We start from the raw sequence: 19,539 nt of genomic DNA, 5'->3' as shown, positions 1-19,539 counted from the left end.
TAGATGAAAAGTGGAGGATATGTACAATAATAAATGTATTGAAGTTGAAAATTTTCGTCAAAAATGTAGTTTCAGTAGCAGGTAATCTGAAATATTTTTTAAGAAACTCTCCAAGACTCGAACCTGCGACCAACATTTCATCAGTCGGCATGCTAACCTACTGAGCTAATCGGCTAAGTATTTAAATTGAAAAGGAAAAGTCAAATATTTCTGATATTGATCTTTTTATCCTGTTCAGCCATTGTGACGATGTAGAGTACCTCCTTAATGCATTACCCCCAAGTAGAAATCTCTGTACTCTCTACTCACAGACATTCGACGTTTTAGATATCTATAATAAAAAGATGTCTTTCTCTAAACAAACTATTCACGTGAATAGTTTGTTTATAGGTAGGCATTTAAAAAAATTATTACTGAAACTCGCCGTGTGCCTGTGTCTCTAATTGGGGTATTGTAACAAAAGTATATTGTTTATTGAGTAAATGATTAATATATTTATTTAGGTGCCCATGATAGAGATATATGAATTATGATCGAGATCGGAGTGTGACAAATTCTTATATGATGTGAGAAGCTCGTGTCCAGAAGGATTCCAGTTTTAAATTTCAACAACCTGGCCTTGAACTCCCTGTGCTTGACAAATACTTCAATATTTCTTGTAATCTAGATTAAAACTCTGTTGCCAAAAAGTGTTTGATGGCATCTTTAGGAAGAAAGCGAACAGATGAAAAACCAGCCAATGGATTTCTACACATGTCAACATTATCTAAAGCATTTGCTTCAGGATCTACGTGGGAGGATAAAGTATGATGTAGTGTTGTCATTTTATATGTTTGAGAACATAAATTCAAAATATTATCTTGTCCATGTAGTACTTATATAAAACTACATGTCTCTATCAGGTTGGGAACACTTCCCCTACAGTGAGATATTCTTGCGAAAACGTGATTACCCCTCTCTAGAGAGAGTAAATATATCCCGTACAACCGAGAAAAACACCCATGGAGTTATTCTCTGTAGAGAAGTCGAGAGGAATAGCTTTCATCGACTTCTCTTCGCAAGCATTCATGTTTTGATTCTGGAAAACGTGTAAATACCGGAGTCGGTGACGGTTTATGCTTCGACCGACGTTTCGACTCTAATGTTGTCAATTTTATACAGGCAATTTGCATCATGTTGAGTGTGTGTCGCACTTATTCAGCATTGCAAGGAATTTGCCATCGTTTTCAATAAAGACACCAAAACACTCGTTTATGGTAATGTTTACTGTCTCGCTATTTAAAGAGGGATAATCGCGTTTTAATAGCAAGAAGATCTTGCTATAGTGGAAGTGTTCCCAACCTGTATATTTTTCGTGATGGCATAGTCAGTGATACTGATACATATGTTACGTAGTTTAAAAAAAAGATTTTCTACACTAGTGCTGCCATGATTTGGATTGTTAAACCGTTTCTTAGTCCCTTACTACCATTCGAATGTGTCCTATATTCCTTTAATGCTACAAGATGAAGCGAATTGCTGCGTGTTGATTATTAATGCACGTAAAATAAAGGTAAGGCCATGAAATAAGTACAGCCAAACACTTCAATATCTCAAACTCAATGGGACCAAGAAAAAACAGAGAGATATCCGGGGATTCGAGATATCCAAAATCGATCTTGGATATTTTTTTTTTTGAAGGAGGATATTTGATGCATAGTATGGGATTTGCATTATAAACAACAACCCCGTCGCTGTTTATTATAGTTTAATTAATATTGTGGAATTTCAAAGATAAACATTTCGGTTTTTTTTCAAATATATATAAACATCCAATTGAATTCACAATGTGTTTCAAAACTAAGATGATCATGCCTGTATGCTTACTTTAAAGATCATAGGAGACGGTTTTTAACAATACGTTTTCTCTCCATAATTATCAACTTTGTTTCATAGACTTCTGATAAAAATACTTTTTTAAGATTAAAAACAATATTAACTCGAAGAAATTGAAGTGCAAAGGTAGTCGGAATAGAAAATTGTTACCCGATTATCGTTCCTGATTTCCTGAATTTGTGACGTCATAAGAGACCACACTCAGATTTGCGAATCAAAACAAAGGCACATCCATAGACGATTTATTCGCAACTGGAGGAGTTTTTGAATGGGGAACCATAGTTTGTTATACATGTACAAGGATATCACTTTGAACTCATAATTAATGCAAATGCCAGCCACATCTACGATTTTTCATCGGAGGACGAACAAGAAGATCGATCAAGATCCTATTTATTTCGAATCGGTTGAAACAATACTGACTGGTTAATGATAAATGTTTGATAATTTCAGAGTACATTCTCTGATGACAATAAGAGAAATATAGATAGTTATTCTTGCGCTTTCTAACCCCATGCAGACACAGCGATGCATCATCTTTTTTTTCCAAGGGGGGGGGGGGTGAAGGTTGACTGACAAAAAAGGTGGGCACCCTCTCATCCCCCTTTGGTTTTATGTGGAGAACGTTATTTTTTGTTTAAACTTTTTACCCTAATAAGGAAACCAACGTGCAAATTAGTGCTTCATTTAAAGAAAAAAAATCATCCCCCAACTCTTGCATGACCGTAAAATTGGTTTATTTCACCTGATATAAAAACTTGTAATTTCAATATGCTCCACCATTTGCTTTGAACATTCTTTTTCAAACAGAAAAGGGGGGGGTGGGGGTGTCTGATAATGCAACTTTCAACATATAAAGTTAGACCTATTCACCTTCAATTTATTTACTTATGTATTCAGAGACAAAAATTCTGATCAGAAAAGCTTCATATAACTATTTCATAGTCAAATTTCATTTCTAAACAAATCAGATCATGTTTATACTAAATTATGAATATCTGTACTATAGTGTACATGTAGTCTACCGTCATTATATAGGCCTACAGTACAGTCAACGTTTTGCACGATTTTCTCGTCTTCGCCGTGCTTGCCGTTGGTTTGTAGCCTAGTCGAAAATAGTTAGAACTGCATCTGGTCGAAGATTTAATTTCATAAACCCATTAGTTTTTGCCAAAGTAGAGTGAATACAATAACGAAACTGATCCTCATCAACCCCCGTAATTGCGTAAAATGATTGTCAAACAACTTCGAGTTCTGTGTTCTCGGTGTAGATTTCACACCCAAGTCTTTCTGAACGTTGGATCATTTAGACATTGAACATTTTGACGGCTAAAACCCGCAGTTGTTAGTATAAACAAATACACATTTGCGTCAGGCTGGTCTCTTTTGACGTCATCAAGCAAGGGAGATTAGTCATCTTACTATTTTGATACTTCACACCACGGCAACATTTGACGGTCTGTAGCGCCTGTTACCTTACGATTTTTTCTTAATGACTTCTTTATAGAGGGCGAAGCCCTCTCACGGCCCAAAAGGCCGTGAGAGCGGAGCTCTCCCTATAGGTAACACGTATATACATGTTTAAAAGGAGAATATAGGAAAATAATGAAAAATTAAACCATACCTATGGAACTTGAAAAGTTTGGTACCTAATGGCGTCGATTCGAATATTAGCGCGTGGACATGTATTCCTCCATTTTGAATCTCGTCTATCCTAGTTCACGTCGTTCTGAGATGTTACATAAAATCCGTAAAAGCATGTAAATCTTATTTTCCTAATAATATATAATCACCCCACGATTATCCCCATATTTTTTGTTGTGGTTCAAACGCTATGTTTGTAAATTTGCTAAACAACGACGCCTAATATGACGTCACAATGTACTGTTTACATCGATTGCGTTATATTTCCCGCGTTCAATATATAGGCGGATCAAATGTCCAAAATTAGGATGCTTTGATACAGCTCCGTCCGCGTGCTAACTTCGGGTTGTTTTTGTCCTGTTTTCGATATAGATACTAATGCCAAAACTTTTTTGCTTCGCCCTCAAGCACGGTAACGCTGTAAAACATATTATATGTTAAGCAATTAAAGAACACATTTTCGTGCAAAACAATTTTTTTTTGAAAATCGTCTCCTATGACCTTTAAGTTTATTGATGTCCAGGCTCGACAAGGATGTAGTTATTGCGTTGTAATGAAAGAACCTATCATGTAAGAAACAGAAAAGACAGATGAAAAATAACTTTTAAATGTTTATCAGATAAATTTTTGTATTTTTTCTGTACTAGTTTTAATGATGAAGCGTGTATTATTAAATGCATTATCGTTATTAAGAGCATTACCTTCCAGCGTACTTCGACGATTTTGTGCGTTTATCTAACCCACATGTTAATGATAGAGCGTGTGTTATTCAAAACACCATCCCTGGAATCGGGTGTGTTAGTTCATAATTGGCGGTGAACTTTAGCCGTAATGTTGGAAAGCTTCTCTAATCACCCAAGCTGTTGAACCATTTATTGTGACCTGGGCTGCTCGGAAAAAGCGAGCGTGGATTAGCGGTTATTAATTATAATTGATGCAGCTGCGGGTGTGAATGTGTGACTTAACAATGCCAGGTATGGTAAGCAGAGCGGAAAATCGACTGCACTTCGAGATAAACCAGGTGAATTAAGGGTATGGGACCTTGAAAATACTTCGACATAAGCGGAGTATTCGAGATTACTGTGTTCGAAATATCAGAAGTTTTTTCAATCATTTATATAGGGAAAATGGCCGGGATCGGCGGTCGACTTCGACTCAAGCAGGGTATTCGAGATAAACCATGTTTGAGATACAGATATTTTACTGTATATCCGTAATATTCGAGATATCAATGTTTGAGATACGAAAGTTCAGCAAAATTTAGTTACGGTACATGCATTGCAGAAAATATGTAGGATTGGTTTGTCAGCTTTTGTAAAAAGAAAATTTCAGAATACATTTGCATCAAAAATATATTGAAAATATGCACGTGCCTACACTTTGCAATGGCTGACAAAATGATTTAATCATTTTTAAGCACTTGCCTTTGGGTAAGTGATCAGGAGAAATTTGCCTACCCTACCTGTGAATTTACTTATTGTGCCAAAACCTTCATACATTAATTTAGAAAAACGGAGTTCAATTGTTTAATTTTCACCACCAATATTTGAATCTGAGTTTTTTAGTCACATGGGTATGTTAAGACACCAATTATAGTGGGGAAATATGAAAAAAATATATTAAATTTTTGAGACAGTGATTCAAGAACACAACAATTTAAGGCCTCAGCCATGCACATTTTTTTCTGTGCTGTAAAGTGAAGGTTTTTATAAGGGGTGGATCTGTAGTTCTCTCGTCTGTCCCAGAGAGTTACAGATTTGCAGCTATGCAGAACCAGGAGCTGTCTCAGCTTTTTTCATGTGAATAGTATAATTGTAAATATGCTAAAATATCATTAAATGTATAAGTAAACCTTTCCTTGAGAATGAAAATAACATCTCTTGACCAACATAGTAATACGATTAATTATTTTCATGTTCAGTCAATAAGCCAAATATTATTGTTTGTGAATCAAATTGCACTCTTTTCCCTGTCTTTTGTAATATCAAAAAAGACAGGCATGACCAACTTCTGGCAACAAATGGACAGTTTTTACAATGGTTTCTGGTTCTTCCGAACAGATGGAGCAAGCCTTGTTATCTAAAATTTTTATCTTATGCAAATAATTATTCGTACCTATAATTCGGTGTATTACAGACAACAGACTTGGTACACTCTTACATCCCAAGAATTAGATGACCCTTATTGATTTTGAGGTCACAAGGTCAAGGGTCAAACTGGACATAGGAATATACTGACCACTCAATGTCTAGAGAACCCTTTGCTTGACAGACATCAAACTTTGTACACTGGTATATCTTCAGAAGAAGATGACCCCTCTTGATTTTGAGGTCACAAGGTCAAGGGTCAAACTGGACATAGGTATATACTGTCTGCTCAGTATCTTGAGAATCCTTTGCTTGACTGACATCAGAATTCAATTCTGCACAGGTACATCTTCAGGAGTAGATGACGCCTTTTGATTTTGAGGTCACATGGTCAAGGGTTAAACTGGACATAGTAATATATTGTCTCCTATATTTTAAGAATTTTTTGCTTGATTGACACCAAACTTAATACACAGGTACAGCATATGGAGTAGATGTAGTAGTATATATTTTTTTTTAGGTCAAATGCCGGGTCAATCCATTCCTGACATAGGAAGATATTGTCTGCTTAATATTTTTAATTGATGATACTGTACTACTATCAATTAAATGATGCATGTGTATAACCCTTTTCAACTTTGCACCATGGGGGGCATACATGTTTTACAAACATCTCTTGTATTATGACTAAGAAATGAAACACTCCGGGAATACGATTCATGAAGCGCCATCGTCACAGTTCTTACCCTCTTATTTTCAATTTTTAATGATATAAGCAATTATATAAGTAAAGCTAACATAAAACTAACATGAAATTTAGTCAATCAGAATTTAGGATGAATGAACTCTTGGAGAAAAGGTATTAGGATGGGGTTATTAGGCATACATGTTTATTTTAAATGAATCCCAATGCACAGACCACTTGGGATAATTTCTTTCCAAATTTTAATAGCCTATCAGTGCATGAATTAAGTTGAAATTAAAAATTTGAAGTTTATTTATGATATAACAGAAATTTACTACACTACTTTTAAAAAAGTAGAAACTTTTGAACCATTCAATGTCAGCATTTTATTCTTTGTGCACCTGTGCAAGTATATATTGAAAAGCAAAGATATAGGAGGACTTCATGTACTTTTATGAATTTTTGGATTTATTTTCTCCATAAACTTCATGTGTGAGGATGTATAAATAAATGTCAGAAAAACAGAAGCATCATTGATTAATACAAATTAACCCACTCACCGTTTTGAAGCATCTTTTGATATTTAAGGTAACCCACTCACCGTTTTTAAGCATCTTTTGATATTTAAGGTAGACCGATCCTAATGTGATGTCATAGGTTTTTGCAAAAATCTTAATAATTTAAACTTTGCGCATGGTAGATATATATTTTTCTGAGAAATTTTATTCACTGGAAATAATAAAAAATCTGGTAAACTATTTAATACAGAAAAAATTTATATTTTTCATAGATAATCAATTATTTATGATTTTAAAAATGTTGTCAAGGGCAATAACTCCTATGCTGGGATTTCCTCTACTGGATGTCTATTATACATTGGTTTCCCTAATATCCACAATTAATCCATACATATTTATGAATTAGCAGTTTTTTTAAACTGTTCATATTTAAATTTTGTCATTTCAACAAGTTTTTATCTATTTTAATTATTCTGATTATCGAAAATGTGTGATTTTCCGATGATGATGTATACTTCTGTTTTTGTATGTCTGACATCTTTAAAAAGGTGGCAACATATACATTTTCTTTGGTTATTAATTACATTAAACTATATTGAGTGGAAATTAATAAAGTTTTTCCACTTTTAACCATTAATATTGATAAGTCACATGAGGATCGAGCTACCTTAAGGTAACCCACTTGCTGTTTTTCAGGATGAATTTCTGGACGTCATTTACTGGATGCGACAAGTGATTGGTCTTGTTCAAGGCTTGGTATGGGGATTACTTCCTCTTAAAGGATTTTTTGGATTGCTTTTGTAAGTTGTAAAGCAGTGTTTTTACCTGAATTTTTTTACACTACGAGGACAAATTACTCTAAAATTAAAAAAGATCACAAATTCCAGTACTATTTTTACATACAGTTCCCACATTGGTAACAGTAGATATGTAAGAGAACTGTCATTTATTCCTTTTAAATTTGATATAAACTCAAGCTGTGTGAACTGTGAAGTATGGATATACATGTAGTCAGTTTGGATAAATAAACAAACCATGATAATGTACATGTGAATTAAAGTTATGACTGGTGTCATCTTATGTTACGTGTACACTTGTTTGCCCATATTTACAGATTTTTCATTTTCAACCTTGGTATTGTGTACATGTACTACAACATGTTTCAAAAGATTGATGATGAGGAATATGGTGGAACTTCAGAAATCTTAAAAGAGGGACTTATGACATCATTTGCAGCTTTTCTGGTATGTTAGTTCATTAGCTAATGTGGAGAGAATTAACAATTGAGTGCATAGATGAATCTTGGATAGTACATGTGTGACATATTTACAGTATCTATAAAACACAGTTAACATACTGTGAATCACGTTTTATTTGTGAGAACATTAAAATACACATAATTTTGGGAGACTAGCCATTCGGGAAAATTGAGTTCTCTCAAATAAACCTATACACGTACAAGACTTAAGCAGTGATGCATTGAAGAGGTATATTGTATCCAATGATAAGGTATAAATTGCGAAATAAAAGTGATCTACAGTAGTCAAGGCACAATCACAGTTTCTTAAATCAAAGAACAAAAACATGGAAAATAATTGGATGTAACAAATTATGCTCATGATGAAGCAAAATTAGCTGTCCCTTGGGCTTCTTTGTAATAACTGGGATTTACAGTCAGTGTGGACCAGTGCTAACACAGGTTCCTGTTTGTATGATGTCACTTGCCCATTTTCAATATCTTCAGTAAGTTTCAGAAATGATTGGAAATATTTACATCAATGAATAGAAATAAATTTTAGTACATGTTCCAAAATTGTTAATTTTGCAACTCCAGGGTGGGTCCAAATTAATCTTATTGTCAGGGGCGGATCCAGGAATTGCGGTTCCGTGGGGGAGGGGGGTCGCAACTTCATGAGGCAGGAGGTCTGGGTTTTACAGATTTTATAGGGTTTGAAATATTTCTCCTATTTGGTCATTTGTACTGTTTTCTTTCAATTTTCATGAGGTGAAATTAATAAAATGATGCAAATTTTAAGGGTTTTGTCATTTATTTCTCTGGGAGAGGAAGAAATTATTGCTTCTTTTATCGTTTAGTACATTTTTTCTAAACAAGATACCACGATTTACCTTAAATTTGAAAATGTTTGGGGGCATGCGTGCTGGCTGCACCCCCCCCCCCCCCTAAATCTGCCACTGATTGTGTTAATGTTACATGTATTATTTAAAGCTTTATATCAGTATAGGCAATTTGGGGGGGGGGGGGGCATTTAAGTTATAAGAACACATATTATTTCATACATTTGCTAAATCTTAGAATTTAGCTTACCAGTAGAAATCTTTTCTAGGTTTCATAGCCCTTGGGACTAGTGATACTTTTAACTATTACTCAGGTGACTGATAAGGCCTGTGGGCCTCTTGTTTAATGTTTTACACACAAATACTATATACCAAGTTTGGCCCTACCCTGGAATCAGAAACTATATCACAGGGATCATGAAATGTACAAACAGGCCTTCCTGCTCTACATCACTACACATTTAGTTTTCATGCACCTGTCGAAGACGGGATATATTATGGTATGACATCCGGACCTTGTGGGCAGGATACAGATTTTACAGGATTTTAGAACTTGGTACATTTGATCACCATGATAAGAGGAAGATGCCTATTGTTTTTCAAGATCAAAGGTCAAGGTTGTAGTATCACTTAGTAGGAAAACCTAGTAGGAAACTCCTGTGGGCAGGAAACAAACTGGACCGCAAGCTCCAGAATATTGCAACTTAGTGTATTTGATTACCATGATGAGAGAAAGATGTCTAATATTGTTTTTCAAGGTCAGAAGTCATAGTATTATTTAGTAGGAAAACCTTCTAGGCAGGATACAAACTGAACTGTAAGGTCCAGGATATTGCAACTTGGTACATTTAAACACCATGATGAGAGGAAAGTTGCCTTTTGTTTTTCCAAGGTTAGAGGTCAAAGGTCAAGGTTGCTGTATCACTTAGTTGGAAAACCTTGTAGGCAGGATACAAACCGAACCATAAGCTCTATCTTATGCCAAATGAAAATTTTACATAGAGAGTACATGATTTGTCTTGTTTTTACAATGCAAAGAAAGTATGTCACACCCTGATGATTGCTGATACTACTTAAAGCCAAGTTCTACAAATCACTGTGTAAGAAAAACACCCTATATTAGCTTTTCACGGGTGTATTATGTACCGTTGGCGGTACTCTTGTTCTTATACATGTGTGGTTGTAGAGAAGATTTTTGAAAAATGGTCCATTTTTTGTAGTTTTTGGCCCACCCCTAAGGCTCCAGGGGTGCAGTCGTAAAATTTACAGTTTACGTCACCCTTGTTTCAAAGATGCTTCATGTCAAATCTGAAAAGAATTGAAATGGAAGTTATAAAAAAGAAGAACAAATGTTCAATTGTTTACAAATTCAATCACTGACCATTTTGACCCCATCCTGATACTAAAACCCCTACCCCTGAGATCATGAAATTTACAATTATAGTAAAGAACTATCTTCTCATTTTAAATATCCATTTAGTTTCAATTTAGTATCAGTAGAATTAAAGAAGATATGTTTTAAATGTTTTGCACATACATACTACGTATATACCAAGTTTGGCCTCGCCCTGGAGTCAGAACCTCTACCCTGGGGATCATAAAATTTACAATTTTGGTAGAGGCCTTCCTGCTCTAGAACACTATGCATTTAGTTTTTTTAAATGTGTGGTAGTACAGAAGATTTTTGAAAACTCGTAAATTTTTTGGCAGTGTGGTAGTTATCAAGAGGTTAAAAATGTTCAATCGTTAATGCACAACAGATGCAGACCAAATGCAATAGCTGGAGTGACCAAAAAATCAAATCTGATTAAAATAAGATCTTTGATCCCCTCCCAAATTTGTTATGTTGTTATATATGCATAGCGACATATCAGATCTGGGAGTGTCTCAAAGATCTTTAATATTCGATATGAAATTGGTTGGTGTTCACGCAAACACAGGATTCTATTTTTCACAGGCACATTTTGTTCTTTCAGGTAACATGGATTGTAATCTATTCATCACTACACACCGAATCATAGCATTGATTTCAGAGCAAGGAGAACATCAAGAAACACCTAGGAGGATTCATTTCACACTTAACACGGCAATCAAGACTGTGTCATTATTAGCATGGAAGAGACAGTGCAGTTTTAATCATTACAAAGAGATTTATGTTGTTCTATCAGTGTAAAGTGTACTTTTCTCTTGAAAACCATGATTTTCATTTATGGAGTAGTATATTTTGTTCATCAAACAATATTTGACTTTTAAGCACTCTGGAAGACACTGGTTGTATTTTTCAGATGAACATGTGTGTGTTTAGTGTGCACACATGTATTTTAAATGTTCCTCAAGTTTTATATGGTATTTTTAACATGTCAAAATAATGACTTGTATTCAGTAATACTTGTTTTAATGTTAGTGATGATCAGTTGTAGTAGAGATCGGTCTGATATGCAGAAGAAGATCAATTATAGATATTTAATAAATATAATCGGGGAAATACTTATCGTCGAAATATACGCAAAAACTTGATATTTGTTCATTTGTCATTGACAGAGTCATATACCTATACAAGATACATTTACTCGTAACATAGAATTTTTCTCTCGAGTTCAAACATGATACATACTGTTTACAGGAAAATCTTTGCACATTAATAATGATTATTAATGTTGCATTGGAAAACAGTTTTGTGCCATTTTGAATTCAACCAAAGTCATGTTTTTTTACTTTAGAGTATTGAATAAATTTAAATTTGCTCAGTTTTTAATTGTGTGGATTTTTTTGACTCTGAACTTAATCAAATGGTATTGAATCACGGTTGCTCCGACTATTTTGCGAGAAGTATGATGTATTTTCACTTGACTATTTTGCGAGAAGTATGATGTATTTTCACTTGACTATTTTGCGAGAAGTATGATGTATTTTCCTGTCATTATGGTGACGTAGTAAGAAAACTTTTGACTGCGAGTAAATGATCTCTACCATGACTTGGTGAAACAGATATGGTAAAAGCTAAGATTTGACATGTATATTCCTTACATGATGTCATGAACTTGACTACTGAAAATTGGCAAGGACATACATGTAAGGTCATGAACTTCACTACAGAAAATTGACAATGACATGAGGTCATGAACTTTAGTACTGAAAATTGGCAATGACATTCATATAATTATAAATTTTGGTAACAAAGAGTACGTTCAATATTTTTCACAGCTGAAGTCTCGGTTAGGTTTTCTCGTTATTCTAGGTGATGAAATTTAATGCCTTAAACATTTTCCAACTTTATTCTCTGATAACAGGAAGTATTACAATACATCACAAACTAACAAAAAGTGTACACAAACCCAACAATATCAACATTTTAAAAAATAATACTCTACTGATGCAAAAGACTTGCACATTCTCCAAAAACTTCTCATTCAGTCAGCAGTATAAATGAGATTATAATTCCTTTAAATATAGAGTATATGGCTTATGAAATAATTGATACACCTACTACAGATGTAGCTATACATCAATAAATACTACTCAGTTAAAACGGGTTTAAAAAACACATCAACGTCAATGGAAATGCAGTGTTACTTATTGAGTGCAATAATAAATAACAATGTTGCCACATAAAACAGTGTATAGCATGATATCCAATATGTAATAGATTTAGTAATACACTCTTGATCTTTTACATATTTATCATTACATATAAATATATACTAGTAGAGCTGGTATGTGCCTGATGATAATGGTGAATGATTAACATACAGTAATACATGTAGGTGATATCATTCTAGGCTGTTACACTTTACTTTTCAAAATACATGAACAAAATACAGTGTATTGGTATTTTTTTAAAAATCGGTGTAGGTTTAGACTTTGTAAATTCAATGGACCAAAGTTTCCTCCCTTTACTTATATGGGATATTCAACCCACAGGAGATTATAAAGTAACGTAGGAAGTAGTGTAGATTACAGGTATTCATTAATATGTGTAGTATCAGAGATTGTACTTTAAGGAACCGCTACACACTAATCAAACATTTGTAGACAATCAGAATAATGTATTCTGTTAATTAAGTAATTATATTAAAAAAGTTGTCCATAGAATTTTCATCAAAGGGTATGGGCTTAAAACGCTCCATTACAAAATAAGAAAATCGTACTGTTTCTATAAACCAGAACACATTACTATAATTACTGATAAAAAGCCATTAAAATGGAAAATAACTTGATAAATAACAAACTTTACAAATCATTTAATGGTGCTTTCAAAGGGCATTCTAAAGTAAACACAATATTCCATCTCAACACTTTCCTATATTTTTCAACTTGACAAAAATGAATAATCTACCTAATATTTTAATATTTAGTAAATGGTTACATATAGAACTACTTAAAATGCATTGCATAGATTGGAAGATATTTTGCAAACACTTAGGTCACAAGATAAACAAAATACATTAATACTGTCTTTAAATATAAGCAATATTTAGGCCCAGTTCAGACATTTTCTTGCCTTGCCCAAATATTACTTATTTTTCAAGACAGTCCCATTTATTCTAAATAAACCCTTTTTGCGGCCCGACTCTTGCTCCAGGTCATGGAACGAGCTTTAATCTTACAGGAGGATACGTGCAATTTATTCGACAAATTGTATCCTTGTAGTTCTTGGAAGTAGATATTTTAAAAAGAAGTTTCTTGTATATTCCTAAAACTTCTCGTAATCACAGGGGTTGTGGTTTAAAATAAAATCTCTATCACTTGTACGCTAGTGGTTCTTTAAAAAATATTTCAATTTAAAAAAAATATTATAAACCCCTGATCTGACCCCTGGGGTCATGTTCTGAACAAATTTGAGTTTACATTGCATGAGGATGCTTGCATATTTGATTATTTTTGGATCTTTACACTATGATAATCCAAAAAAGAACTAAGGAAGTATTCATGCAAGATAAGCTTTTCTCATCACGCCATTGTTAAGATTTTTAATACAGTCTATGGCTTTGATATGCTAAAAATATCATGAAAATTTCTTCTTTTGAAGTTAGGATTGTCCAAGTAATTGCCTCCAGCCCCCTTGCCTTATAAGTATCCCTCACCACTACTACTTAGTAACCATAGCATCCAACTAATATGTCAGATATGATTTATTTATATAAGTTTTAACTACAAGATTTATATGAAACCCAGCAAGATAGTTCAATTAATACCATTGTACACATATATATACTAATATATATGTTCATATTATCACTATCCAAAGAGCATGAATCATGTTGAGTTAATTGACGCAGATCATGAGAACAAGATACATCATTTCTCTTTTGATCTGATGATATACAGCTGTCAGTGAGGTGGGATTTTGCTCGTTAAATCAAATGACTAGTAAATGTATTATACACCCTGTATATACATGTACATCTAAGATTACAAGCTTAGATGACAGTGCATTGGCACAATCTGTCTATTTCAACACCAAAGAAGGCTTACGATTTATGATGTTATCAATTTCAGAGAAAGGTGATACAGATTCAGAAAAACAGAATGTGATGATCCACACAAATGGATGACATTCTATAAAATCAAAACGTATACTGTAACAGTGTAGCAACAAGCATGAATCCTAATACTGTGCGACTTAAATAGGTCAATTTGCTTTCAATAACTAAAAATATGTATTAAAAATAACCATGATCTTCTACTTTTTAATAATATATTTCTGGGATTAAGGGACATTAAATCCGTTGTTTAGGAACTTCTTAACGAAAAACAACTTTTATGTACAATTGTATATTTCTTATAGCATGCATATACTTCCCAAGTTTTCTTTGCATTTTTGTTGAGTACTTTGTAGTCAAAACAGTCCCCTGAAATATTTAAATTTGCAGCGGAGAAATCGAGGAGTACTGAACCATATCAACACCTAATACGCTGTACTATGTCACATTCATAAAATACGGTCAATCAGGATTTAGTCACATGATATGTAAAATCTATCATCAAATGGTAAATATCAAACAGAAGTGCTCTAGAAACTATGGAGCAGATACATTAATTTATGGTATTTTTTCTGTCCGATATGGACATTTGAGGAAGGTTGAATTCCCAGGAAAAATTGTGTCCTAGCTGTATTGAATAGCAGGTATGATAAGATCATGTACATTCAAGCACAGATCCAGAAATTTTTTGTGGGGGTGGGGGTGTGGTTCGAACCTTTTCACAAAATCGAACCCGTGATATAACTCATTTTTCTTATAAATCGTTATATTGTAATTTTTTTATCTTTGCAAATTCCAGGGAGGGTCCCCCTCCCTCTAGATCTGCGCATGTACATTGCATTCGTATTTATAGTTTAAAAGGGATATTACTTTGAAATTGTTTTGCATTAATGCATTCAATATACACATATTTTCAAAATAATCGTACTTCAAACAAACATAGCCATTATAATACAAAACATCTCCTTGGTTTCTAGTTTCTTATCTCCATTTAAATCTGACTGTTATTGACAGAATGCTAGCTACTTTCAGATCAAAAAGTGAAATGAAAGTGAAATAAAACCTCTTCTATGGAAGCACCAAAATCTTTAAAATCATAAAATAATTGCACTGATAAAATCCAAATGACCTTAAAATTTGGTCAACATTTCAGTAAATGTAAAATGCACACAACTCTAAAACAAAATTTGTAAATCAAATTACAGGTAAGTACAATAGTACACAACATCTTGAACAAAACCAAACATCTACATCATTCTTAGTGTCACATCTACTATGTTGTCATCTTCACAAGTCAAGGGTTATTGATTCATTACCTCGCACTGACCCTTGACTTGTGAAGATGCCATGTTGTAAAAAATAACCTTCAAAATATCAAGTTCATTTAAAAATTGACCATATCATTATCATTTATTCTTTTGATAAACAAAATAAGCTCCTCCTGCAACAAGCCCGAGGCCTGCTGCCCCCACAAAGAATGGAGACCAGGTTTTCAAGTTTTCCCACAACAATGTCAGTCTCAGTGTCGAGATTTCTTTCTCCAATCTTGCATAGGTTGGACGTTTCCTGACTTGGGAGAAATAACTGTCAATATTTGGGAACTGGCTTTGTGAAAAATAATGTTTGTCCATGCCTAACAAAGTCAAGCGGTATAAAAGCACTGTAAGATGGATGTCTGCGGCTGTAAACATTGGTCCAAACAACCATAATTCATCTGCTACATCTCCATTTTCTGTCAAAAAAAGAGAAATCTCAAAAGTAATTAGCAGATTAAAATGAAATAATGGTATTTTAATGTTTGAAAATTATTAAAACCAATAAATTAGACCAACTTTTTCAAACTACAGAGTCTATCTGAAATGGTTATCACCATTAGATCCCTGGTTCTGGTATTATATTACATGTTTCAATTCTCATTCTAATTTCTTCTGTGTGACCCAATTACTTTCTCATATCTATTTATAATATTACCAATGAATGTTGGTGTCATCCGATGCTCTCACTGAATTTCAAAAATTGTCTTGACTTACTCTCTTTCAAATCATTTAACTGCTGTTCGATGTCTTTCATGGTACGCTTTAGGCCCTCTAAGTGACCTTTGACCTTTGCTTCATCTGTGATGATGTCAAATTTTTGTGCTGCTATTTGGCTCTTTGTCAGGTAACTATCTCTGAGTGCTGGGTGGGCAGCTGCTAACTCCGTCAAATAGCTCAGTCTGTTGGCAAAATTTTCTAGGAAAAAACCCCCAAAATTTGCTAAATTTGAGATCTTGTTTAATAAAATTCTTGATTTTAATAACATTCCTTTTCATCCACTTTATTAAACATATTATATCTTAATAACGTGATGATATGTCATGGAACAGTCAATTCATTGCTAGAAATTCTATATTTTAGAAGGAGGGTGTATAAAAGTGATGGGTGCCCACCTCTCATGCTCCTTTGCTCCGCCCCCGATATCCCACATCCCGCATCAGAAAGATGTGGGTGATAGATAATGCCGTAAGTTATGACGTCCATTTCAATCATATCCAGCCTCTTACACAGCTGTCGAACCTGTCTACCAAGTTCTGAGGACTCATCAGGAAATAACCTCTCACCTGAAAGAGATGTATCAATCCAAGATGAAAAGAAAGAAAAAAGATTGATTACTAAACTTGATGGACAAGGTGTAGTCTTGAAGAGCCTTGCTAGTGGGCATACTAAAACATACCTTTCTCTACATTACACACAAAGTTTGTTGTACTGTATACAGGGTAAATTTTGCCCCTGCTTAATTTTTGTTCATTTCACCGTTATTAGAAATAGGCAAATTCAAAGCTGGTCAAATATAAATTCATTTGGACTGATTCACAAGTGGATAGAATCAATTTCCAATGCACCTGGACAAAAATAACATGGGACAAAAATTGTTTGTGTATAGTACCACTTAAGAATATAGATGTAGGAATGTAAAAATAGCTATGTACCATTTTCTGAGGATTTGTCCACATATTCCATGATGTTGGCAGGGTCTGTGAAAGTAATGTTCAATGTGTCGTCCCTGAGAACAGGCACATGTGCACCCTCTGGATTCAGTTTGACATACCATGGTTGATTGTGTTGTCCAGAAAATAAACTGACAAGACGGGGAGTGAAGGACAATTCTTTCTCAAAGAAAGCAAGCAGGACCTGTTGAAAATATTAAATACATTATTCACTAGTCACGGAAGTTACTTTATTTCTAAACCAAAAACAATTCTTTATTGACTTAACCAATATGATGAATGACATACCGGTACATCAATTTGAAAAGACAAATGATATTATAACATACAATTTCAAACGTAGTAAGTTTTCTAATAAATATATATACATATATATGTTTGTAATGACCAAATCCTAAATAATACAATGCTTCCTAACTCAAATATGATAAAAAAAAATTAGTGCAGAAAACCAAGTGGAACAGTCAGACAGATGAAGATGAAACTTCAGTTTCACTGATAAGGGGCTAATATTCGTGACTTTGGACAGCCTAGTTGTTTATCATTGGTTAGAGATCAGTTGACAACTGTTCATCCATCTTGATTTATGATGTGGAAAAGGACCAAGAGACCAAAATAATATTTTCAGTTTAACCTTAAAGAGCAGTAAATATAATTTACAAAAGCCATAAAGCTTGGAAGGACCTAAAATTGTCTTTAATTTGAGTCACTCTACACAGTGTCACTGCTCACGTACACAGGAAAGCTCACCTGAGACACCTTGGCTCATATTTACATGTAAATGTAAACTTCCCTGGCCAGTGATTTTTAAGAAGATTTTTAATGATTTTCCCTATACATATTTGTATGTAAAATTTTGATCTGCACTATGTCAGACAGCTTTCATGTAAATTTCAGCTCTTCTGGCCCAGTGGTTCTTGAGAAGAATATTTTTAAATGACCCCACCCTATTTTTGCATTTATCTCCCCTTTGAAGGGACCATGGCCATTCATATGAACAAACTAGAAAGCCCTTCGCCCAAGGATGCTTTTGGCCAAGTTTGGTTATAATTGGCCCGGTGGTTCTGGAGAAGAAATAAAAAATGTAAAAAGTTTACAGACAGACAGACGACGGACAACAGGCGATCAGAAGAGCTCACTTGAGCTTTCAGCTCAGGTGAGCTATTAAAACTAGCAACATAATCTTTAGTGTTTTGAGTGCAACATCTTCCCTTGTGGTTCCATTGCATATCTAATATATAAATAATTTTTAAATATGTATGGCAAGCTCCTGTGTGTCTTAGCAAGCCAAGTCTTTATGATCTGCTCCCCTCCCAATACATGTTTATACAATCTTGAGCAGATTGTAAATTAATTAATGCTTGGCTAGCAGAAATGGTCAATCTTAGCAAAATAGAAAATGTGCTTATAAAGCACCAGTTTTTGTATTTTTCAAGACTAAGTAAAGACTGAACATCTAGTGTCTAATCAATAAGTGATTATAAGCGTATTTCATACCCAACAATGAATAGTTCCCAAAACATGAGGTCCATATAATATTAAATTAACTGCTTGCTCTACAAAAATGGTAATTTATATTAACCATGTCTTTGAATTGAGCCATTAATGCTGTAACACTGTTTATGAATATGGATTTAATACTGAATGCAAACCCATGTTCTCATTTTCGGAGTAAGTTCTATTCTGTCATTTTGACCTTCACCATGCACTACAAAAGTACACTAAATGTATGTATAACATAACGGGTACAGAACACAATTTAACATTGAGTAATTACAACGTACTTAATTATTCATACATTACAGAAAAACATCATACCTTTTGGGAAGAATATGAAGTTGGAAAGTAATATAATATGAATTTCTTTTCTGTCTTTGGCATTGCCATTCTCAAAACAGCTGTCTGCAAGGTGGTGCTTGGGGAGAATGCATTAAATAATTGATGAACTATCATGAGTTTGAAGTAGGTAAGCATAGGGATGCAACCAATTTCACTTAAATCCCAAAAATTTATTAAATCATTGTTATTTTTAAAAATTTATAAAATGCAATATCGGTTTTATATGAAAGATGTAAAATATTTTCGTCACAGTTATGGGATGATCCCTAGCTCTTTTATATTTGGAGGTACTTAAAACGTATAACATGGATCATAATCAGTTTCACGTTTTACATAGCGAGATAAT

At 33.9% G+C, this 19,539-nt stretch overlaps 3 protein-coding genes across 3 annotated transcripts in view; 1 reads left to right on the top strand and 2 right to left on the bottom strand.

The window, feature by feature from the left end:
* Positions 1–19,539, bottom strand: part of LOC125666820 (receptor-interacting serine/threonine-protein kinase 1-like) — a 542,042-nt gene that overhangs the window by 401,471 nt on the left and 121,032 nt on the right. The gene's annotated exons all lie outside the window — the stretch shown is intronic.
* On the top strand, positions 540–11,635 carry LOC125667099 (GEL complex subunit OPTI-like). Its single transcript, XM_048900459.2, has 4 exons — positions 540–804; positions 7,506–7,609; positions 7,924–8,053; positions 10,862–11,635. Exons 1-4 carry the CDS (start codon positions 697–699, stop codon positions 10,904–10,906), a joined length of 387 nt encoding a protein of 128 aa, XP_048756416.1. The 5' UTR covers positions 540–696; the 3' UTR covers positions 10,907–11,635.
* On the bottom strand, positions 12,145–19,277 carry LOC125667091 (ganglioside-induced differentiation-associated protein 1-like). Its single transcript, XM_048900445.2, has 5 exons — positions 19,173–19,277; positions 17,337–17,538; positions 16,797–16,967; positions 16,399–16,599; positions 12,145–16,100 (listed from the first exon to the last, which is right to left on the bottom strand). The coding sequence occupies exons 1-5, from the start codon at positions 19,239–19,241 to the stop codon at positions 15,775–15,777; spliced, it is 969 nt and encodes a 322-aa protein (XP_048756402.1). The 5' UTR covers positions 19,242–19,277; the 3' UTR covers positions 12,145–15,774.

The sequence above is a fragment of the Ostrea edulis genome, chromosome 1 (assembly GCF_947568905.1).
Source record: "Ostrea edulis chromosome 1, xbOstEdul1.1, whole genome shotgun sequence".
Taxonomy (NCBI): domain Eukaryota; kingdom Metazoa; phylum Mollusca; class Bivalvia; order Ostreida; family Ostreidae; genus Ostrea; species Ostrea edulis.
This window is presented reverse-complemented; position numbering and strand designations above follow the sequence as displayed.